Source organism: Oncorhynchus keta, chromosome 21 (assembly GCF_023373465.1).
Source record: "Oncorhynchus keta strain PuntledgeMale-10-30-2019 chromosome 21, Oket_V2, whole genome shotgun sequence".
NCBI lineage: Eukaryota > Metazoa > Chordata > Actinopteri > Salmoniformes > Salmonidae > Oncorhynchus > Oncorhynchus keta.
This window is the reverse complement of record NC_068441.1, coordinates 18043162-18069002: the sequence shown is the minus strand read 5'-3', so window position 1 is coordinate 18069002 and position 25841 is coordinate 18043162. Positions and strand designations below refer to the sequence as shown.

The 25841-nt window shown below is 40.9% G+C and overlaps 1 protein-coding gene across 2 annotated transcripts in view; it reads left to right on the top strand.

Moving 5' to 3' along the window:
- LOC118400213 (immunoglobulin superfamily member 21-like) overlaps positions 1 to 25841 on the top strand; it is a 285623-nt gene that overhangs the window by 85331 nt on the left and 174451 nt on the right. For both annotated transcript variants that reach the window (XM_035796847.2, XM_035796848.2), the window contains exon 2: positions 14739 to 14851. In XM_035796847.2, the coding sequence (XP_035652740.1) occupies positions 14739 to 14851 (113 nt within the window). The remainder of the gene's footprint in view (positions 1 to 14738; positions 14852 to 25841) is intronic.

Genomic DNA, 25841 nt, shown 5'->3' with positions numbered 1-25841 from the left:
GAAGTGGTGAAAACACGCAGAGCCTTCTGGGCATTCTGTTGTATTAATAGAGTATTAATGCCATATTATATAGTTGCTCAGTACCCATCCCTACTCCCTGTTTTTGTGGGCAAGCTTATGTTATACTGCAGTTCAAAAGAACACAATGTAGGTGTCAGCTTAACATTGACTGAAACAATACATGAAACATGGACCCAATACATTTTTCTGGTGTCCTGCTACTATTGCATCACCAGTCTTTGTTCTCAACAAGCATCATCTACATGAAACACTACATATTGTCACTACAGTTTCTGCTCTCACTCTCCCCCTCTTTTGACATGATATTGCTGAAATATGTCCTAGACACTACAAATCAGGTCTCCTTGTTTACGTAGCTTTCGAAGCAGGGAGAAGGAGACCCGGTGGAGCACAAACTCTGCCATACATTTTTCTCATACAGTCAGTAGCACTGACATCTATGTAGTAGAACATTTTGTGCCGCACGATAGCAGGACATTTTGGGCTGGTTCATCATTGGGAATGGTTTTGTTTTCTCACTGCAGTTGAGCAAATTGCTGTTAATAATGGAAGAAAGCATAGTTTGCCGCCCTCATTAGATGTTGAGCGCCTCAGACGGAGGCCTCGTCTGCCTCTACAACAAGTTAACATGAGCCAATTAAAGCCATGCACTCTGCAGCCTCTCCACAGTGTTTTATGTTGCCCAACAATGATAATGCAGTCTGCCGCTTTATTGCACAGCTTTTGGTGTTATGGAGGTGTACACTTACACTACGTTACCCTTACAGTAGTTTATGTTTAGCGTTTTAGTAAGGGATCTGCGCCGATGGCAGCAGTTCGTATCAACCCAGCACCACACCAGTTCCATGGTATTATAACTACCCCAGTTGTTCATGTCAGTCTGGAGACACTGTGCTTTAGTCAATGCCTGAGGAGCCATGATGGTGTATTCTGTGCTTGGCTGTGTGACATCTGATGGGAAAATCAGTCCAACTGAACTACTGATTCATAAGGATAGGAACAGATGGTGGTGAGAAAGGATATAATTGTATCTTCTCAGATTCCTCAGAATGTAGGGCTTATGGCACTTGAAGGATCAATATTGTGCAGTACTAGTATTAAAACAGAATGTAAGCCTCCCTGTTGAATTTAAGCCCAACTAAACCTGAGGTGTTTCTACACAGACAGACAGACCTTGTCAGAGCTTACTGGAGATATCCACCACATGACACTAAAGATGGAATTTCTTCACTGTAACTTGGTATTATGAAGTAAATTCGAATGTAGAGCTCATATTGAATAGTACCTTCCTAAGCAAATGTAATTGTCTCCAAAGGAAATTGATTTGCCCAGCTTCTGCCTGGCCTATGTCTAAATCCTGCAGCTGCCCCTCTTCAACTTGTACACAAGACACAATGAATGTTATGTTTATCAGGAATGCAGTGATGGGGGGAAATATCGATACAGTTACATATCACAATGTTATTTTAGACAATATTGCATCGATACTTTGACTCCAAGTGTGTGTATATATACAGTACCAGTCAAAGGTGTAGACACACCTACTCATTCAGGGGTTTTTCTTTATTTTTACTGTTTTCTACATTGTAGAATAATAGTGAAGACATCAAAACTATGAAATAACATACATGGAATCATGTAGTAACAAAAAAAAGTGTTAAACAAATTCAAATATATTTTATGTTTGAGATTCTTCAAAGTAGCCACTCTGTGCCTTGATGACAGCTTTGCACACTCTTGGCATTCTCTCAACCAGCTTCACCTGGAATACTTTTCCAACATTCTTGAAGGAGTTCCCACATATTCTGAGCACTTGTTGACTGCTTTTCCTTTACTCATCAGACCAAAAGACAGATTTCCACCGGTCTAATGTCCATTGCTCATGTTTCTTGACTCTTCTTCTTATTGGTGTCCTTTAGTAGTGGTTTCGTTGCAGCAATTCGACCATGAAGGCCTGATTCACACAGTCTCCTCTGAACAGTTGATTTTGAGATGTGTCTGTTACTTGAACTCTGTGAAGCATTGGGCTGGTAACTCTAATTAACTTATCCTCTGCAGCAGAGGTAACTCTGGGTCTTCCTTTCCTTTGGCGGTCCTCATGAGAGCATCATAGCGCTTGATGGTTTTTGCGACTGCACTTGAAACTTTCAAAGTTCTTGAAAATTTCCGGATTGACTGTCCTTCATGTCTTAAAGTAATGATGAACTGTACTTTTTCTTTGCTTATTTGAGCTGTTCTTGCCATAATATGGACTCGGTCTTTTACCAAATAGGGCTATCTTCTGTATACCACCCCTACCTTGTCACAATACAACTGATTGGCTCAAATGCATTAAGAAGGAAAGAAATTAAACAAATGAACTATTAACAAGGCACACGTGTTAATTAAAATGCATTCCAGGTGACTACCTCATTAAGCTGGTTGAGAGAATGACAAGAGTGTGAAAAGCTATTGAGGGACAGCTATTGCGGAACTGTGGAGGGATCTTGGAGGTTTCGGGTTCACGTCTTTTGGCTTGGTGGTAGATCGGTCAACATGCCCTTGAACAGGGCATTGACCCTGGATGCTTTTGTGTATCGCTCTGAATGGGAATCTGTTGGATGACTGGTATGATGTAGCTGTTGAGCAGCTTCAATGCACGTATATTGTATGTTTCAAATATTCAATTAATATTTTTTTTACATTTTAAAAAAAAGAGTGTAAAAAGCTGTCATCAAGGCAAAGGGTGGCTACTTTGAAGAATCTCAAATACAAAATATTTTTCGATTTGTTTAACACTTTTTTGGTTACTACATGATTCCATGTGTGTTATTTCATAGTTTTGATGTCTTCACTATTATTCTACAATGTAGAGAAAAACAATTGAGAAAAACCCTTCAATGAGTAGGTGTGTCCAAACTTTAGACTTGTGCTGTATATACAGTGCATTCGGTATTCAGACTCCTTGACTTTTTTCACATTTTGTTACGATGCAGTCTTATTCTAAAATGGATTAAATGGATTTTCCCCCTCATCAATCTATACACAATACCCCATAATGACAAAGCAAAAACAGGTTGTTCGATTTTTTTTTACAAATGTATAAAAACATCCACTGAAATATCACTTTTACATAAGTATTCAGACCCTTTACTCAGTACTTTGTTGAACAACTTAGGCAGCTATTACATCCACAAGTCCTCTTGGGTATGACGCTACAAGCTTGGCACACCTGCATTTGGGGAGTTTCTCCCATTCTTCTCTGCAGATCCTCTCAAGCTCTGTCAAGTTGGATGGGGAGCTTCGCTGCAGAGGTATTTTCAGCACAGGTATGTTCAAGGACATTCAGAGGCTTGTCCCGAAGCCACTCCTATGTTGTCTTGGCTGTGTGCTTAGGATGATTGTCCTGTTGGAAGGTGAACTTTCACTCCAGCCTGAGGTCCTAAGGGCTCTGTAGCAGGTTTTCATCAAGGAGCTCTCTGTACTTTGCTCCGTTATTATTTCCCTTGATCCTGACTAGTCTCCCAGTCGCTCTTGCTGAAAAACATCCCCACAGCATGATGCTGCCACCACCATGCTACCGTAGGGATGGCCCCAGGTTTCCTCCAGACGTGACGCTTAGCGTTCAGGCCAAATAGTTCAATTTTGGTTTCATCAGACCAGATCTTGTTTCTCATGGTATGAGAGTCCTTTAGGTGCCTTTTGGCAAACGTTCATCTGGCAGTCATGTGCCTTTTACAGAAGTGTGGCTCTACTCAGCATACTGGATGTAGTCTATCACAGTGCCATCAGTTTGTTACGAAATCACCTTATACCACCCACCACTGCGACCTGTATGCTCTAGTCGGCAGGCCCTCGCTACATATTCGTTGCCAGACCCAGTGGCACTAGGTCACCTATAAGTCTAGGTAAAGCTCCGCCTTATCTCAGTTCACTGGTCACGATAACAACACCCACCCGTAGCACACGTTCCAGCAGGTATATCTCACTGATCATCCCCAAAGCCAACACCTCATTTGGCCGCCTTTCCTTCCAGTAATCTGCTGCCAGTGACTGGAACAAATTGCAAAAATCGCAGAAGCTGGAGACTTATATTTCCCTCACCAACTTTAAACATCAGCTATCTGAGCAGCTAACCGATCGCTGCAGCTGTACATAGTCCATCTGTAAATAGCCCACCCAACCTCATCCCCATACTGTTTTTATTTACTTTTCTGCTTTTTTGCACACCAGTATCTCTACTTGCACATCATCATCTTCTCATTTATCACTCCAGTGTTAATCTGCTAAATTTTCATTATTCGGTTCTATGGCCTATTTATTGCCTCATGCCTTTTGCACACACTGTATATAGACTTTCTTTTTTTCTACTGTGTCATTGACTTGTTTATTGTGTTTTTGGCTTGTTTATTGTTTATTCCATGTTATTCCATGTGTAACTCTGTGTTGTTGTCTGTATCACACTGCTTTGCTTTATCTTGGCCAGGTCGCAGTTGTAAATGAGAACTTGTTCTCAACTAGCCTACCTGGTAAAATAAAGGTGAAATAAAAAAATAGTTGGTTATACCTGTGCCATAACTGGTATACACTGAGTGCCCAAACCATTAGGAACACCTTTCAAATATTGAGCTGCAACCCCTTTTTCCCTCAGTATATCCTCAATTCATCAGAGCCTGGACTCTACAAAGTTTCCACAGGAATGCTGGCACATGTTTACTCCAATATTACCCAGAGAGATGTGTCAAGTTGGCTGGTCCTGGACCTCTACTCCAAATAGCTTGTTTCATCTCATCCCACTGATGCTCAATTGGATTGAGATCTGGTGACTTGGCAGGCCACTGTAGTAAGCTGAATTCACTTCCATGTTCATGGAACCATCCTAGCCTTGTGGCATGGGGCATTATTCTGCTGAAAAAAAAACAATTTGCAGATGGATACACTGCTGTCATGAAGGGATGCACCTGATTGGCAATGATGTTCAGATATCCTGTGGCATTCAAACGTTGCTCCACTTTTATCAAGGGGCCCAATATGTGCCATGAAGACACACCCTCACATCATCAGCCTACAATGTTGATATGTGGCATGATGGATGCATGTACTCTTGGTATTATCCATACTCTAGTCCTCCCATCAGCGTGAAACAGCAGGCACTGGGATTAATCAGACCAGGCAATGTTTTTCTAATGTCCCGTGTTTTCAGTCCTTAGCCCATAGCAACTGCTGTTTTTTTTTGCTGAAAGAAGTGGAACTCCAGGGGGTGCTGAGGAGATTTTTGTCAACGTAGCACCCCTGATAAATTTCAATTTATTAGTGGGGTGCTACTGCACCCTCAGCACCCCTACTTGTCATGGCTATGGCTCCATCTTCTTTCTTTTTATCCGGACAAATTCCTCAGTCTTTGCTGATGTCAAGCATACCCTTAACACGATACAGTCACCACCGTGCTTGAAAATAAGGAGGCAGACATTGAATATACCTATGCGCATGGTGAAGTTAATAATTACACTTTGGATGGTGTATCAATAGACCCAGTCACTACAAAGACGTCATTCCTAATTCTGTTTCCGAAGAGGAAGGAAACTGCTCAGAGATTTCAGCAAAAGGCCAATGGTGATTTTAAAACCGTTACAGAGTTTAATGACTGTGATAGTAGAAACCTGAGGAAGGATCAACAACATTGTAGTTATGCCAGAATACTAACATTAATGACAGTGAAAAGAAGGAAGCGTCTACAGAATATAAACAATCAAAAACATGCAGTAATGAACTAAAGTAAAACTGCAAATGATGTAGCAAAGAAATTATCTTAATGTCCTGAATATAACATGTTATATATTTGGGGCAAATACAAGACTTTACTGAGTACCAGTGGTGGTCAGTGCCATTTAAGATGAGGGTGTACATTACATTTTTTTCATGGGCATGGCCTTATTTCTATTACAGCATATTGGATGACTGTCATTCATGTTTCATTCAACCAGTTCAATGTAACATTGACAGGTTTAGGCTACATAATACTCAAATTTTCCCTATACCCTCAATGGGGTTTCTACAACCTAGCCTATGAATGAAAGCTTACAACGTAGATGCACACAGGTTGAGAGAAACATTTGAGGCTAACATAGCATCCCTCTATTTGAGCCGGGTGTTTGAGTAGGCTTAACTAGACAGCTGCATTTGCTAGCTAAGTGTTGGAGGAAATTATAGTTGAAATGATTAATTATGTATACATTTAAATTAGAACCATTTATTTTAATACTATTATGTTATGGTATGAAATGTATGGGTTCTTGGTTAAACTAGGACTGAAAATGTAAGTAAAACGAATTAATTGTCTGTACCTTGTGGGTTTAAGGGAGAGGGATGGCATATCTTTTCAGACATATAAGAATGTCCTTTGATGTTCCATTAGTGGAGGAGAAAATGTATTTTTAGACAGATTGGAATGTTTGTTTTATGAGGGGAGTAGAAGAAGATCTCCAGAACTGTAGACACTGCGCTATTGTGTGGATCGGAGAGAGTGTGAGAAACTGATGACGTCATTTTATGTTCTCTCTTTAAAATGTAATGTTCTTTGTATTTTGAGTCAGTACTCTCTTGAATTAAACGCTGTTACCTGACTTTTAAGACTGGTCTCGATCTATTTCATGCAAGAAATTATGAACTTACAACTTATTATGAAATAGATAGTGTAAGTTTTGGCTACAAAACATAGGAATTTAGAATTCATCTAACAGTAAGTGAAACTGAAAGTGAAAATAAATGACCAAATCTCTCTTTCTCTCTCTCTCTTGCTTCTCCTTCATTTTTAAAGAAATTAATTTGTTGAAAACTGGTCAACTATTGTCTTTCTCTTTGAGTCAACTAGTCACAACATTTTATGCACTGCAGTACTAGCTAGCTGTAGCTTATGCTTTCAGTACTAGATTCATTTTCAGAACATTTGATTGGGTGGACACCATGTCAGTTCATGCTGCATGAGCTCTGATAGGTTGGATGACGTCCTCCGGAAGTTGTCATAATTACTGTGTAAGTCTATGGAAGAGGGTGAGAACGAAGAGCCTCCAAGGTTTTGTATTGAAGTAAAAGTACCAAGAGGAGGACTGAATCTTGCTGTCAAGAACACTAAGGTCACCTGCCCAAATGACTACCGACCCATAGCACTCACATCTGTAGCCATGAAGTGCTTTGAAAGGCCAGTCATGACTCCCATCAACACCATTATCCCAGAAACCCTAGACCCACTCCAATTTGCATAACGCCCCAACAGATCCACAGATGATGCAATCTCTATTGCACTCCACACTTCCCTTTCTCACCTGGACAAAAGGAGCACCAATGTGAGAATGCTATTCACTGACTACAGCTGAGCGTTCAACATCATAGTGACCTCAAAACTCACCACTAAGCTAAGGACCCTGGGACTAAACACCTCCCTCTGCAATTGGATCCTGGACTTCCTGACTGGCCATACCCAGGTGGTAAGGGTAGATAACAACACATCTGCCACACTGATCCTCATCATGGGGTCCCCTCAGGGGTGCGTGCTCAGTCCCCTCCTGTACTCCCTGTTCACCCATGACTGCATGGCCAGGCACGACTCCAAAACCATCATTAAGTTTGCAGATGACACAACAGTGGTAGGCTTGATCACCGACAACAATGAGACAGCCTGTATGGAGGTCAGAGACCTGGAGGTGTGGTTCCAGGATAACAACCGCTCACTCAATGTGATCAAGACAAAGGAGATGATTGTGGACTAAAGGAAAAGAAGGACCGAGCATTCTCATCGATGAAGCTGTAGTGGAGCAGGTTGAGAGTTTCAAGTTCTTTGATGTCCACATCACCAACAAACTATCATGATCCAAACACACCAAGACAGTCGTGAGAGACTGAAAAGATTTGGCATGGGTCCTCAGACCCTCAAAAAGTTCTACAGCTGTTCTACAGCTGCATCACTGCCTGGTATGGCAACTGCTCGGCCTCCGACCGCAAGGCACTACAGAGGGTAGTGAGAACAACCCAGTACATCACTGGGGCCAAGCTTCCTGCCATCCAGGACTTCTATACCAGGCGGTGTCAGAGGAAGGCCCAAATAATTGCCAGAATACAGCCTCCCTAGTCATAGACTGTTCTCTCTACAGGAGCACCAAGTCTAGGTCCAAAAGGCTTCTTAACAGCTTCTACCCCCAAGCTAAAAGACTCCTGAACAGCTCATCAAATCGCTTCCCGGACTATTTACATTTCCCCCACAACCCCATTTTTACGCTCCTGCTACTCTCTGTTTATTATTCATGTATAGTCACTTTACCTCTTTCCTACCTATGTACATATTACCTCAGTTACCGAAACTCAGCGGTGCCCCTGCACACTGACTCTGTACCGCCACCCCCTGTGTAAAGCCTTGCTACTGTTATTTTATTGTTACTCCTTAATAATTTTTTGTTCTTATTTTTCAATTTATTTTATTTAATTTACTTATTTTTTACCTCAGTTTATTTTACAAAATACTTTCTTTTAAACTTAAACTTAAATTGTTGCATTTGTAAGTAAGCATTTCACTGTAAGGTCTACACATGCTGTATGCTGCAAATGTGACAAATACAGATTGATTTGATTTGATTTGGATGTATCTGTATCAGCTTTGCACATATGGATTTGGGGATTTTCTCCCATTCTTCCTTGCAGATTTTCTTAAGCTCTGTTAAGTTTAACAGGGAGCATCAATGAACAGCACTCTTCAAGTCTTTCCACAGATGTTTCATGGGATTCAAGTCTTGGCTTTTTCTGGGCCACTCAAGGACATTCACATTCTTGTTCTGAAGCTATTCCAGTGTTGCTTTGGCTGTATGCTTGGTGTCAATGTCCTCTTGAAATGTAAATATTTGCCCCAGTCTAAGGTAATTTGCACTCTGAAGCAGGTTCTCATCATTGATGTTCCTGTATTTGCCTCCATTCATTGTTCCCTCTATCCTTACCAGTCGCCCAGTCCCTGCTGCTGAAAAACATCCCCATAGCATGATGTTGTCACCCCAGTGCTTCACTGTAGGGATGGTGTTAGACGGGTGATGAGCTGAGCCTGGTTTTCTCCAGATATAGTGTTCCGCATTCAGGCCAAAGAGTAAAATGTTTGTTGCATCAGACCACAGAATCTTTTCCCTTATGCTCTCAGAATCTTTCACGTGCCTTTTTGCAAACTCCTGGTGTTCTGTCATGTTTTTCTAAGGGGTGGCTTCTGTCTGGCCCCTCTCCCATAAATCCCAGGTTGGTGAAGTGCTGTAGAGTCTATTCTCCTTCTGGCAGATTCTCCCATCTCCGCCAAGGAACTGTAGTTCTGTCAGAGTGGTCATTGTTTTCTTGGTCACCTCCCTGATCAAGGTCCTTCTTACCCGGTTGCTCTTTTTGGTCAGATGGCCAGCTCTAGGCAAAGTCTGGGTAGTTCCGTATGTTTTTAATTCCCAATGCTGGAGACCACAGCACTTTTGGAAACTTTCAACACTATAACAATGGTTTTCTACCCTTCCCCAGATATATAGTATGCCTCATTACAATTATATCACTGAGATCTATGGACAGTTCCTTGGACTTCATGGTATAAGTTCTGCTCTGACATGCAATGTCAACTGTGGGACCTTCTGTAGACAGGTGTATTTCTTTATAAATAATGTCCAAACAATTGAATTGGCCACAGGTGGTTGTAGTGACATCAAGTTGTAGTGACATCTCAAGAATGATCAATGGAAATTGGATGGACCTGAGCTCAATTTGGAGTGTCATTGCAAGGGGTGTGAATACTTATCTAAATTAGATATTTTTGTAAAACGTGTTTTACTTTGTCATTATGGGGTACTGTGTGTATATGGATGCAAAAAATATATCTTTAATACATTTTTTATTCTGGCTGTAACACAACAAAATGTGGAATAAGTCAAGGGGTATGAAAACTTTCTGAAGGCACTGTATGTGGAACTGCATTATTCATACAGTGATACGTTTCCACAGCCTCTACTGTGACATTTGCCATTTAGACAAGGCATGATAGACTCTTTCCCCTGGTGAGTGACATTGCATCCCACTGACTCAGTTGACATTTCCATGGTTACATTTTTTATTTCCCTTCAACATGTGAGAGTTGCATCCATTTAAAGAGAACTCACAGGGAGGGACGCCAGTACTGTACGAGCCGTGGCTGGGCTCCTCATGTCTTAGAGAGCAATGTGGAGCGTCGGTACTAAGTGGTTGGGATTTGCTCGAAGAGCATCAGCTCGTGTTAATGACCTGCAGTCTTCAGCAGGGCTTATCCATTCAAATCAACTCCACAGAGAGGATTTCTCAAGTCTGATGATTAAAGTAAGATTCTGTAATAAGTGTATGGAGGTGCTTTAAAAGGGAGAGACCTTAGTCTTTCCTCAAGCTGTGGAGCTTAATCGTTCCATCACAGGTCTCTGTGGTTTCACTTTAAGGGCCTGTTGACTATGACAAGCAACACACTATCACAATTAACGTGTGTAGAATTATATTACAGTATGTCAGACTTACCTCATGTTTAATTGCATACAAGTTTGGATCCTTCTAAATAGTCTTCTAACATACATTAAACAGTTGGCTTTCCATAGCAAACATACAGCTAGAGACATTTGAAAACTGAGATTAGGGTTTTCTACACAATTGCATTGGCATCACTCATCAAATCAAATCAAATGTATTTATGAAGCCCTTCTTACATCAGCTGATATCTCAAAGTGCTGTACAGAAACCCAGCCTAAAACCCCAAACCGCAAGCAATGGAGGTGTAGAAGCACGGAGGCTAGGAAAAACTCCCTAGAAAGGCCAGAACCTAGGAAGAAACCTAGAGAGGAACCAGGCTATGAGGGGTGGGCAGTCCTATTCTGGCTGTACCGGGTGGAGATTATAACAGAACATGGCCAAGCTGTTCAAATGTTCATAGATGACCAGCATGGTCAAATAATAATAACCACAGTGGTTGTCGAGGGTGCAACAGGTCAGCACCTCAGGAGTAAGTCCGTTGGCTTTTCATAGCCGATCATTCAGAGTATCTCTGTTGTCTCTAGAGAGTTGAAAAAAAGCAGGTCTGGGACAGGTAGCACGTCCGGTGAACAGGTCAGGGTTCCATGGCAGCAGGCAGAAAAGTTGAAAGTGGAGCAGCAGCACGGCCAGGTGGACTGGGGACAGCAAGGAGTCATCATGCCAGGTAGTCCTGAGGCGCGGTCCTAGGGCTCAGGTCCTCCTCGGAAAGAAAGAAAGAATTAGAGAAAGCATACTTAAATTCACACAGGACTCCAGATATAACAGACTGACCCTAGCCCCCCGACACAAATGACTGCAGCATAAATACTGGAGGCTGACACAAGAGGGGTCGGGAGACACTGTGGCCCAGTCCGACTAAACCCCCGGACAGGGCCAAACAGGCAGAATATAACCCCACCCACTTTTCCAAAGCACAGCCCCCACACCACTAGATCGACATCTTCATCCTCCAACTTACCATCCTGAGACAAGGCAGAGTATAGGCCACAAATATCTCTGCCATGGCACAACCCAGGGGGGGGTGCCAACCCAGACAGGAAGATCACGTCAGTGACTCAACCCACTCATGTGACGCACCCCTCCTAGGGACGGCATTGAAGAGCACCAGTAAGCCAGTGACTCAGCCCCTGTAATAGGGCTGGAGGCAAAGAATCCCAGTGGAGAGAGGGGAACCGGCCAGGCAGAGACAGCAAGGGCGGTTCGTTGCTCCAGTGCCTTTCCGTTCTCCTTCACACTCCTGGGCCAGACTACACTCAATCATGGGACCTACTGAAGAGATGAGTCTTCAATAAGGACTTAAAAGTTGAGACCGAGTCTGCGTCTCTCACATGGGTAGGTAGAGCATTCCATAAAGATGGAGCTCTATAGGAGAAGCCCTGCCTCCAGCTGTTTGCTTAGAAATTCTAGGGACAGTTAGGAGGCCTGCGTCTTGTGACCATTGCGTACATGTAGGTTTGTACGGCAGGACCAAATCGGCTTTGTAGGTTAGCAGTAAAAGCACGGTGGCTAGGAAAAACTCCCTAGAAAGGCTGGAACCTAGGAAGAAACCTAGAGGAACCCGGCTTTGAGAGGTGGCCAGTCCTCTTCTGGCTTTGCGTGGTGGAGATTATAACAGAACAGTAATGTGTGACTTACTGTAAGTGACTGGAGGGAAGAAGAGAGCTCCTTCCCACTGTGAGTCTAGAAAATCTGGCAGCTTAGTTAGCTGGGCTTTGAGCAGCAACAGCTGAGTCATACATTTGATATTTCTTTAAAACATGTTTTACTTTGTCAATTTTGGGTATTGTGTACATAGATGATACAAAAAAATATTGAACTTTTTATTTTATTCTGGCTGTAACAAAACATGTGGAATAAGTCAATGGGTATGAATGCGTTCTGAAGGCACTGTATGTGCAAATTGGTGCTGCTTGAGAGAGGAAGTTATAATCCAATGTCAAACAGCCTGATCTATGTTTTTTTTCTAATGTTACACAAACAAAGCTGTTATACTGTATATAAGAATGTTCAAAGTATAGCTGAGCAAGGTTTATGCTGTTTCAGTAACATTTGTTTCACTTCAGCTGTTTCTTGTCTAGTTATCGTAACATAAGCGAAAGTCGCTGAAACAACATACAAAACATGCGGAGCTTTGCACAGACTAATTTTATTTTGGTTTGGTTTTTGTTGGTTTTGAATCCATGTATTTGTCACTGTTTTTATCTATTGGGACCTCAAAATTTTGAGAAAACTTTGAACAAATCATGTTGGGCATTCAATCAGTAGTAAAAGATATTGGTTTTGGATGTTTACTGTGGTGTAATCCAAATTTATTTCAAATACAGGTATAATACATGTGTATACAGTACCTTACACTGCTTTTGGTCCCTTTTCTAATTAATTTCAATGAGAAGTGTGCAATCCCCTGAAAATGTATTCCCCATACATGTAGTAATGAAAAACAAAACATGTCAATACATTATATAATCTGTTTCAGATCAAGTCAATATTTAGAAAGTCCCACTGAAATAGACTCTAAAATATAATAATACAACATTTCGTCAAACTAGACATATTTCCATGTTTGAAACAATCATATCAATATGCATGTGCTGATGTTCCACTAACAGGGATCAGAGTTTGATCTACCATTGAATTGTTGATAGCAAGCTTCCTATTACAGAGCCTTCAGAAGGTATTCCTATCGCTTGACTTATTCCACATTTGTTATTACAGCCTGAATTCAAAATGGATTAAGTATTTTTTTCTCACCCATCTACGCACAATACCCCTTAATGACAAAGTGAAAATGTGTTTTTCGAAAATGTTACTAATTTATAGAAACTTAAATACAGAAATATCTCATATACATAAGTATTCACACCCTTGAGTCAATATTTTGTAGAAGCACCTTTGGCAGTGATTAAACTTGTGAGTTTTTCAAGGTAACTCTCTAAGAGCTTTATCATTGCTAGACAACCATTTTCAGGTCTTGCTATAGATTTTCAAGTGTATTTAAGTCCAAACTGTAACTCAGACACTCAGGAACTTTCACTGTCTTCTTGGTAAACAACTCCAGTGTAGATTTGGCCTTGTGCTTTAGGTTATTGACCTGCTGATAGCTGAATTCATCTCCCAGTGTCTTGTGGAAAGCAGACTGAACCAGGTTTTCCTCTAGGATTATTATGCTTGTGCTTAGCTCCATTCCATTAATTTTTTATCCTGAAAACTCCCCAGTCCTTAACGATTACAAGCATACCCATAACATGATACAGCTACCACTATGCTTAAAAATATGGAGAGTAGTACACAGTAATGTGTTGTATTGGATTTTCGCAAAATATATTGTAACACTTTGTATTCAGGACATGCAGTTAATTGCTTTCCCACATTTTTTGCAGAATTACTTCAGTGCCTAGTTGCAAACAGGATGCATGTTTTGGAATATGTTTTATTCTGTATAAGCTTCCTTCTTTTCCCTCTAAAATGTAGGTTAGTATTGTGGAGTAACTACAATGATGTTGATCCATCCTCAGTTTGTAACTGTTTTAAAGGTACCATCAACCTAATTGTGAAATCCCTGCACAGTTTCTTTCCTCTCTTGCACCAGAGTTAGGAAGGACACCTGTATCTTTGCAGTGAATGGGTCTATTGATACACCATCCAAAGTGTAATTAATAACTTCACCATGCTCAAAGGGATATCCAATGTCTCCTTTTTGAATGTTTACCCATATACCAATAGGTGCCATTATTTGCGAGAATTTGGAAAACCTCCCTGGTCCTTGTGGTTGAATCTGTTTTTGAAATTCACTGCTCAACTGAGGGACCTTACAGATAATTGTATGTGTGGGGTACATAGATGGGGTAGTCATTAAAAAATCATATTAAACAATCCATGCAACTTATGTGACTTGTAGAGCACATTGTTACTCCTGAACTTATTCAGGATTGCCATAACAAAGGGGTTGAATACTTATTGACTTTAGACATTTCAGCTTTTCATTTTGTATTAATTTGTAAAAATGAAGAAAAACATCATTCCACTTTGACATTATGAGGTATTGTGTGCAGGCCATTTCAATTCAGGCTCTCACACAACGAAATCTGTAAAAAGTCAAGGGTTGTGAATAGTTTCTGAAGGCACTGTATATAGTCATGAATTGACGTTACAAACCATACTCATTATTTCTGTCTTCTGCCCTATAGGATATTTGACAGTAACCATTGAGCCCCTTCCTCCTGTTGTTGTGGGAGAGACTGTCACCCTGAAGTGCAACTTCAAGACTGATGGAAGACTTCGAGAGATCGTGTGGTATAGGGTGAGTAAAGCAAGTTCATACACTATACTGTATATGCATGCCATGTACACCAGCCTTTCAATACTAATCAGTGTGACTTAATCCATTTTATTTTTATTTCATATATTTTATATGATGTAGGTATTTAACTCTTGACCAAATACCAATTAGCCTCTCTTCCTCTAGTGGTATAGTGTGACAAATTCCAATTTTAAGAATTAATAAGGGCCAGGTAATTCATGCCAGGTGTGAAGGGTGTCACTCTGGCTTTTGGTTAGGAATATGATTTTACTCTCAGTTATGCCCGGATATTTTGCATAAAATAGAAGCTAATGTGACATTAATAGCAGATGATTACAGTTCAGAGGTTTTATCTACTGAAACAATGGTGTTCCAAAGAGGTCACACCGAAGCACTTGGATGGATGTCAATGCAGCAACAGCTGTTAGCTCACGGCCTGATTATTTCATTTACCCAGAACTCCCCAATTACGCGCCGGTTGGAATTATACAAGTACGCAGTATGAAATATGCTATATTTATTCTGTGGAATTCTGCAGTCATAGACAGTACCCTGGCTGATACAGTTTGGACAAAATATATTTACAGCTTTGCGCTTTTCTTAAATCAAATCAAATCAAATGTATTTATATAGCCCTTCGTACATCAGCTGATATCTCAAAGTGCTGTACAGAAACCCAGCCTAAAACCCCAAACAGCAAGCAATGCAGGTGTAGAAGCACGGTGGCTAGGAAAAACTCCCTAGAAAGGCCAAAACCTAGGAAGAAACCTAGAGAGGAACCAGGCTATGTGGGGTGGCCAGTCATCTTCTGGCTGTGCCGGGTGGAGATTATAACAGAACATGGCCAAGATGTTCAAATGTTCAGAAATTACCAGCATGGTCAAATAATAATAATCACAGGCAGAACAGTTGAAACTGGAGCAGCAGCACGGCCAGGTGGACTGGGGACAGCAAGGAGTCATCATGTCAGGTAGTCCTGAGGCATGGTCCTTGGGCGCAGGTCCTCCGAGAGAGAGAAAGAGAGAATTAGAGAGAGCATACTTAAATTCACACTTGACACTGGATAGGACAGGAGAAGTACTCCAGATATAACAAACTGACCCTAGCCCCCCGACACATAAACTACTGCAGCATAAATACTGGAGGCTGAGACATGAGGGGTCAGAAGACACTGTGGCCCCATCCGATGACACCCCCGGACAGGGCCAAACAGGAAGGATATAACCCCACCCACTTTGCCAAAGCACAGCCCCCACACCACTAGAGGGATATCTTCAACCACCAACTTACCATCCTGAGACAAGGCCGAGTATAGCCCACAAAGATCTCCGCCACGGCACAACCCAAGGGGGGGCAACAACCCAGACAGGAAGATCACATCAGTGACTCAACCCACTCAAGTGACGCACCCCTCCTAGGGACGGTATGAAACGGTATGTACGGCAGGACCAATTAGAGAGAAAGGTAGGAGCAAGCCCATGTAATGCTTTGTTAGCAGTAAAACCTTGAAAGCAGCCATTGCCTTGACAGGAAGCCAGTGTAGGGAGGCTAGCACTGGAGTAATATGATCTAATTTTGGGGTTCTTGTCAGGATTCTAGCAGCCGTATTTAGCACTAACTGAAGTTTATTTAGTGCTTTATCCGGGTAGCCGGAAAGTAGAGCATTGCAGTAAATAATTCCCTATTTCTTGTAAAACAAGTTGAACTGAAAATACATTTTATTGGATTTTCAACATTGCAAAACCACATTAATTTTTATTTTGAAAATAAGAATCAAACAGAGAAAATTATGGGCACCCTGAAGCTAGTGCTTGGTTGCACAGCCAAGATAACTCCCAACAAATGCTTCTTGTAGCAATCAATGAGTTTGTTGCACCTTTCTACTGGCAATTTTGCACTGTCTTTAGAAGCAAACTGCTCTAATTCTTCAGTGTTTGAGAGGGTTCCCTCCACCAACTGCTGATTTCAGCTCTCGCTATAGGATATGAATGTAATTCAGATCTGGACTCTTTGCTGGCCACTCCAGAACATACCAGCGTTATTTTTTGTTACTTTGATGTGTGTCTGGGGACATTGTCCTGCTGGAATACCCACCACCTTCAACAGAGACCCATTTTGGACACTGGGTTAAACATTCCACTCCAAAAAAATCTTGATAATCTGCTGATTTCATGATGTTTTGCACACATTCAAGGCCACCAGTACAAGAGGCAGCAAAGCAACCCCACAGCAGTATCGAACCTCCCCCATGTTAGATTGTTGGGAGGGTGTTCGTTCATTTGGTCATTGGTAAACATAAGAAGACCCCACTGCTGAACGAGACACACGAAAGCCTTATTGAAGCCTTCTTATAAACCCACCTAACCAAGTCTAAATCCTGGGGGAAATGTTATGTGGACACACCGCTGTTTGGCTAAAAAGCACAGGGATAGTGCTTGATAAATGTAACCACTCTCAAGTTCATAGACATAGATCTGGATGCAAGGACTGACCGTCCATTATATAAAAAAATAGTTTTAACCATGTTTTGAGGCTATACAATGTTTGCTACATTTAGCTAAAACAAGATAATATTTCGCATATTTTGCAATCAATGGGTACATATCATTCATTTATAAGTCCAAAAACAGATGTATCTACTGCAGAGTGCCCATTTAATTGCCCATAATTTTCCAATATGAGCATCCTACATTTTGAAAGACGGGTCATTATTCTAAATGTAAATCTGTTTAAATAGAAGTGCATCAATGACCAAGTTTAAATGAAATGTCTACAATAAGTAGACTTGACGCTATCCCATTCACCTTTGTTCCCTTAACTGTACTGCCTCAACATTGCTGATTATTGAGTCAAACTACAGTGCATTAGGAAAGTATTCAGACCCCTTGACTTTTTCCACATTTTGTTATGTTACAACATTATCCTAAAATTGATTTTAAAAAATGTATAATCAATCTACACAAAATACCCAATAATCATAATGCGAAAACTGCTGCAAATATATTAACAATAAAATACCAAAATACGTTAAGTATTCAGACCCTTTGCTATGAGACTCCAAATTTAGCTTTCCATTGATATATTCATTTTTCCATTGATCATCCCTCTGGAGAAGGGTACCAAAAAATGTCTGCAGCATTGAAGGTCCCCAAGAACACAGTAATATATGCCATTTAGCTGACGCTTTTATCCAAAGCGACTTACAGTCATGTGTGCATACATTCTACGTATGGGTGGTCCCGGGAATCGAACCCACTACCCTGGCGTTACAAGCGCCATGCTCTACCAACTGAGCCACAGAAGGACCAGTGGCCTCCATCATTCCTAAATGTAAGATGTTTGGAACCACCAAGACCCTCCCTAGAGCTGGCTGCCCGGCCAAGCTGAGCAATCGTGGGAGAAGGACCGGTGAAGCATGATGGCTGCAGCATCATGCTGTGGAGATGTTTTTCAGCGGCAGGGACTGGGAGACTAGTCAGGATCGAGGGAAAGTTGCTTCGGGACAAGTCTCTGAAGGTCCTTAAGTCATGTCTTTGAGCTGGACTAGAACCTGTTCAAACATCTCTGGAGAGACCTGAAAATAGCTGTGCATCAACACCTCCCATCCAACCTGACAGAGCTTGAGATGATCTGCAGAGAAAAATGGGGAAAACTCCCCAAATACAGGTATTGCAAGCTTGTAGCTTGGCTGTAATTGCTACTAATGGGGCTTCAAGAAAGTACTGAGTAAAGGGTCTGAATACTTATGTAAATTTGATATATAAGTATTTTTTATTTTTTGGTTGCAAAAATGTCTGAACACTTGTTTTTGCTTTGTCATTATGGGCTCTTGTGTGTAGATTGATGAGGGGATTTTTTTTAGAAGAAGGTCTGAATACTTCCCGAATGCACTGTATATGGCTGAGGCAGTGACACTTCTATTATGAGATTTCCTGTTAGATTGTTTCTTTTATATAGCCTTTTCTTGGAAGAAAACCTTTTCTCTAGGTTCATCTTTACAAATGCTGACATTTCAAGACAGGACACAAAAAGACACTTTACATATCAACCTCAGTATAATACATAATGTTTTCCGCTTTGAAAATGTCATTGAATCAGGAAGGATTTTGAGGGTTTAGTTAAGTTTATATGGAGTCCTTACCTTTGTTGGGATTTTAAGTTTCTTGCTCTCATGCGTTATTCTACAATGTTTACATTTGGTGCAGATATGAATGCAGAGTATTTGAAGTAATTTAGTTTCTCTTGATCAATGCAATGCTTTTTACACAGTGAAACTGTCTTCTCTTTGGGGAAATGGGTTTGGAAGAGGAAAGTTAATAGAATGCACATTTACTCAATAATAGATCATTTTTAATGTAGTCCTCACTATCGTTTTTGCCAGGCAGGAACCAGACTGTCTTGGGATTTACAGCTGTAGTGTAAAACAAACTCCACTCACTGAGAGTGAGGCTGTCCACATCAACTATTGGTTAGTGAGGAAAATGCAAAGGTTGTAAAGAGAAACCAGCCTCATCTCTCTTGTGCACACTACTCAATGCAACAGCTCATACATTATATATAAATATCCACACTCGGCTGCCAAAGTTTCTTTAATCTCTGTCTTTTATTTGGCTAAACTGTCGACTTCTAATTTCCCCCCCACGTTCAAATGTAACTGGGGTTGACGCCCACCTTGGGAATCATCATATCTAATCAAAGTCTGGCCAACGAGACAGAAGCTGAATGAATTAAATACCTCAGCTAGCCTCATTCATTACCAGGGTGCCGTTATCTTAACAGATTCTGTTTGAGGATTCTGTAATGCACACCAGTGGCAGCCTGCTCCTTGAAACCATGCACATCCTTAGCATTGCTAAGACCTAGTGTAGCCACTCAAGATAATCAAGATTGCTATTGAGAAGCTTTCAGGCTGGCCTAATAGAGTACTACTGCGCAGTATTTTGGTACGTAGAAAGATATACAATAGTAATCTCTTCTTAATTACATTGTTAAAAGCTTTTACTGCTATTCAAAATTGTTCATTTGATTTTTTTCAACAATTCATGTGTGGCATTTAACATTGGGCACACACCTGATAAAGATATTTGTGAACATCACATAGTCAGACAACCTGCATATACTGACGGAAGTTCAATGTGTTTATTTTTTTTGTACCGTTTTCTGCGTGCCTCTTTTTATAGTTTGGGAATGTAATATTGTTTATTTGCACCTTATAAAGAAGCTATTCAGATCAGCACAATGCCAGATATCTCCCAGGAAGGTAGAGCAGATTTGCATCATACTGTATGTCAACACAATGTTTATGTTAGGGATTTCTCTGTGAGAGGATATATAAGCTCACCCCATTTGGGGCTAAAAGTAATTTTGGGGTAAATATTGGAAAATGGATGACTACTCCAACATCCAAGATTTTTGTTGCAACAATACCAATAATGCAAAATGGCAGTTTATACTATTTTTATCCAAAAGTAGAATCGGAAGAATGTTCAATGAAATATTTCTAGCAGTCTTGGTGCGGTAGCTCTAGTGAAGAGCAAAAAAGTCAAGAAAAAGCAGGTGGGCTATAATACATGAGAAGGCTCACTCAACAATGAGTGTTTTCCCATCTATTGGATGTTTAAATGTATTAGTCAGACCGAAGCACTAATGCTCCTGAAGCAAACACATAAAAGCATCTTGAGTGCATGTTATATTCCACTGAGAGCCACATTCATGTATTGTGCAGTGGGTTCTGTCAGGCCATGGATTAGGCACTGTGGATATGTAATACCATCAAGCTGTCCTCAACATTGTAATAGCATTTCATCCTGATGGGGCTACAGATAGAGTGGAGGAGAGAATCTCTATCAGCTCTGAAACCATTCTGAACATGTGCAGTAGGGACATGGAAGGATACGATGCTGGCTGGGGAGGCCTGTGGAGACTTCTCCTCACTGAGACTCATGGCAGCTCACCTAATGCTGTGCTTGTTCTGATTATGTCACTCTAATGAAGAGATACCCATGACCCTCTCCCTATGGGGAACTCAGTAGTGCTGGCGGTGATGGTGCAGGGTTTCCGCTTGGATGCCTGTTGAGTGTCATTCTGCATTACGCTTAATCTTCCCTAAGTTAACCTCTCTCTCTATATCCCTCATCCCCCTCTCCCTCGTCCCCTGTCTCATTACCACATCCCTCCACCCACTCTGACAGCACTCTTATGGGATCATCTCTCTGGCCAGCATAGCCAGCATAGCCTAGTGCTCCAAACGTGGGCCTTTTACCACTGACCTATCTGATAGGCTCATGCGTGTGAATGAATGCTATCTCACTCATATGGTCCACATGGTTCAGGCATTTTAACGTCAGCCTGTTCCATTATAATGACTCAGGTCAGGTCTTCAACATGCTCTTTGTCAATTTGAGCTCTATTCTTACCCTCATTGTTAATAATAGTAATTCTTACAGGGGAGAGAGAGAAGATGCTGTTAAGATACTGTTTTGCTTTCAACAGTGTGATTATAGACATGGCAAGCCATCTGTGATGTTTAAGTTCAAGTAAATTATATGAAAATAATGTCATTCATGAGCCTTGTCTTGATTAAGTTGAATTCTAGAGTATTGCTGTGTGCATTTGGTTAGACACTTGCTATTGTTCCACTTGAATAGATCACATGGACTCTCATGCAGAAATTACTGTTGATTGACAAGTACAGATTGCAAGGAGAGAGAGGCGATTTAAAGACAGACAAGGAGAGATGTACAGTAAGTGCTGCTCTTCTAAATAGAGGTAGGCTATATTGAAAGTAAGCCTATCTCAGAATTTCCTTACTGAAAGGACTTTGATGTTTGCTGTCACTAGTTCAGTGCGCTGTAATGGGAGTAGCACTTATTTGGTGTGGAATCCATTTTCTTTTTCACTGATTTTGCTTTTCTTCTGTGTAATACATTACAGTCTCCCACGAGTGCTTCACTTGGGACTATTAGACAATGAGAAACCAGTTATTTGAGAGAGGTAGCATAAATGATTAGGATATATGAGAAGAACATTGAATCATATTTATCTCTGCTAAATACAGTGCTATGAGCATGAACAATGAACCTATAACTACCAAAGGAGTAAACAAAGGAATGCAAAGCCGTCATTCTCTGAGAACTTATATTCAAATGTGATATACTGATCAATACTGTACCTCCCCCTCAACAACCATCCCCCTGATGACTATCCAACCTTTTGTTGGTAAATGTTAGCTAACTGCTTACACATCTTTCAAATATGGAAACATGGAAGTTTCCTGGAAATATATATTATTAAAATACATTGTTTCAGTCCTTCTGTTTGGTTTCCTTAGAGAATTAATTTAAAAAATAAGTGTTTCCTAACACACTGTGACCTGATTCCTGCAGTCTAAGCTGGAACATAAAAGCAATCGTGGCATGATGATGAGACTGAGAGAGTTGCTGCTGCTGCCCACACAGACTCCCCCTGCACCTCATCCTATTCTAATATCTCTTACGTTTACACTGTCTTTGTTTGTGCATCAGATTTAACTTGTGGCCCACATTTCTGTACAAATCCCATTAAAGATATTGACACTGAAAGAGCACAAGATCATGGGTATGCAAATTACTTTTCACTTGGCAGTAGTACAACACCAAGTGCATTGTCTAAGGGCAAAATCTATAGCTGGCTGGACTATTCAGTCCAGAGTTAAGTGTTTCTGTCCAAATATATGTACATTTGAACAGGGAGAGGATGGCTTATATGATACTTGACGCAGAAGTGGTGTGTTTCTCTCTCCGGTAATCCTGTTTCCTGACTGCGGAGAGACGAGGGAGGCGTCACATTCCAAATCCGAGTTGGAAAAACTCAGAGACGGGGTTGCCCAGGCAACAGGAATCTGCGAGCACAGTAAAGAGTTCTCTGACTGTGTACACACAGCACACTCCTGTGGTTTTTTTTGTGTGCCCAACTTCCTGCTGCTTTAAACCCCTAAGTGTAATTGTGTCATTGTAAAAATGGCTCAGTTAGTTGGAGTATCTCGATTGTATTCGGATTTTTTTAATTTTTTTTTATATATATATATATATATATATAAAAAGTGTTCAACAAATCTAAATATTTTACATTTTAGATTCTTCAAAGTAGCCACCCTTTGCCTTGATGACAGCTTTTCACACTCTTGGCATTCTCTCAAACAGCTTCACAAGGTAATCACCTAGAACGCATTTCAGTTAACAGGTGTGCCTTGTTAAAAATGTACTTGTGGAATTTCTTTCATTCTTAATGAGTTTGAGCCAATCAGTTGTGTTGTGACAAGGTAGGGGTGGTATACAGAAGATAGCCCTATTTGGTAAAATACAAAGTCCACATTATAGCAAGAGCAGCTCAAATAAGCAAAGAGAAATGACAGTCCATCATTACTTGTAGACATGAAGGTCAGTCAATCTGGAAAATGTCAAGCACTATAATGAAACTGGCTCTCATGAGGACCGACACAGGAAAGGAAGACCAATAATTACTTCTGCTGCAGAGGATAAGTTCATTAGAGTTACCAGCATCAGAAATTGCAGCCCAAATAAATGCTTGAAGTAACAGACACATCTCAACATTAACTGTTCAGAGAAGACTGCGTGAATCAGGCCTTCATGGTCAAATTGCTGCAAAGAAACCACTACTAAAGAACACCAATAAAAATAAGAGACTTGCTTGGGCCAAGAAACACGAGAAATGGCCATTAAACTGGTGGTGATGAGTCCAAATTTTAGATTTTTGGTCCAACCACCGTGTCTTTGTGAGACACAGAGTGGGTGAACTGATTATGTCCACATGTGTGGTTCCCACCGTGAAGTACGGATGAGGAGGTGTAATGGTGTGGGGGTGCTTTGCTGGTGACACCGTCAGTGATTTATTTAGAATTCAAGACACACTTAACATCTAGTTTGCGCTTAGTGGGACTATCAATTGATTTTCAACAGTACAATGACCCAACACTCCTCCAGGCTGTGTAATGGCTATTTGACCAAGGAGAGTGATGGAATGCTGCAGCAGATGACCTGTCCTCCACAATCACCCAACCTCAACCCAATTGAGATGGTTTGGGATGAGTTGGACTGCGGAGTGAAGGTAAAGCAGCCAACAAGTGCTCAGCATATGTGGGAACTCCTTCAAGACTGTTGGAAAAGCATTCCAGATAAAGCGGGTTGAGAGAATGCCAAGAGTGTGCAAAGCTGTCATCAAGGCAAAGGGTGGCTACTTTAAAGAATCTAAAATCTAAAATATATTTTGATTTGTTCAACACTTTTTTAGGTAGTACATGATTCCATATGTGTTATGTCATAGTTTTGATGTCTTCACTATTATTCTACAATGTACAAAATAGTAAAAATAAAGAAAAAACACTGAATGAGTAGGTGTGTGCAAACGTTTGACTTGTACTGTATATATACATTTGAAGTCGGAAGTTTACATACACTTAGGTTGGAGTCATTAAAACTCGTTTTTCAACCAATCCACACATTTCTTGTTAGTAACAAACTATAGTTTTGGCAAGTTGGTTAGGACATCTACTTTGTGCATGACAAGTAGTTTTTCCAACAATTGTTTACAGACAAATTATTTCACTTATAATTCACTGTATCACAAATCCAGTGGGTCAGAAGTTTTCATACACTAAGTTGACTGTGCCTCTAAACAGAAAACGATGTCATGGCTTTAGAAGCTTCTGATAGGCTAATAGACATAATTTGAGTCAATTGGAGGTGTACCTGTGGATTTATTTCAAGGCCTACCTTCAAACTCAGTGCCTCTTCGCTTGACATTACGGGAAAATCAAAAGAAAACAGCCAAGACCTCAGAAAGAAAATTGCAGACCTCCATAAGTCTGCTTCATCCTTGGGAGCAAATGCCAAAGGCTTGAAGGTTCCACGTTCAACTGTACAAACAATAGTACGCAAGTATAAACACCATGCAGCTATCACCACGCTAAGGAAGGAGACGTCTTCTGTCTCCTAGAGATTAACGTACTTTGGTGCAAAAAGTGCAAATCAATCCCAGAACAACAGCAAAGGACCCTGTGAAGATGCTGGAGGAAACAGGTACAAAAGTATCTATATCCACATTAAAACGAGTCCTATATCGACAGATCCTGAAAGGCCACTCAGCAAGGAAGAAGCCACTGCTCCAAAACCCCAATAAAAAACCAGACTACGGTTTGTAACTGCACATGGGGACAAAGATCGTTCTTTTTTGAGAAATGTCCTCCTGTCTGATGAAACAAAAATAGAACTGCTTGGCCATAATGACCATCGTTATGTTTGGGGGAAAAAGGAGGAAGCTTGCAAGCTGAAGAACACCATTCCAACCGTGAAGCATGGGGGTGGCAGCATCATGTTGTGGGGGTGCTTTGCTGCAATAGATGGCATCATGAGGATGGAAACTTATGTGGATATATTGAAGCAACATCTCAAGCCATCAGGCCTTCCTGGTCAAATTGCTGCAAAGAAACCACTACTAAAGAACACCAATAAAAAGAAGAGACTTGCTTGGGCCAAGAAACAAGCAAATGGGTCATCCAAATGGGTCATCCAAATAGACAATGACCCCAAGCATACTTCCAAAGTTTTGGCAAAATGGCTGAAAGACAACAAAGTCAATGTATTGGAGTAGCCATCACATATTCCTGATGTCAATCCAATAGAACATTTGTTGGCAGAACTGAAAAAGCGTGTGTGAGTGACGAGACCTACAAACCTGACTCAGTTACACCAGCTGACCAGAGAAATGAGCCAAAATTCACCCAACTTATTGTGGGAAGCTTGTGAAAGGCTACCCGAAACGTTTGACCCAAGTTAAACAATTTAAAGGAAATGCTACCAAATACGAATTGAGTATATGTAGATTTCTGACCCACTGGGAATGTGATGAAAGAAATAAAACCTGAAATAAATAATTCTCTCTCTACTATTATTCTGACATTTCACATTCTTAAAATGAAGTGGTGCTCCTAACT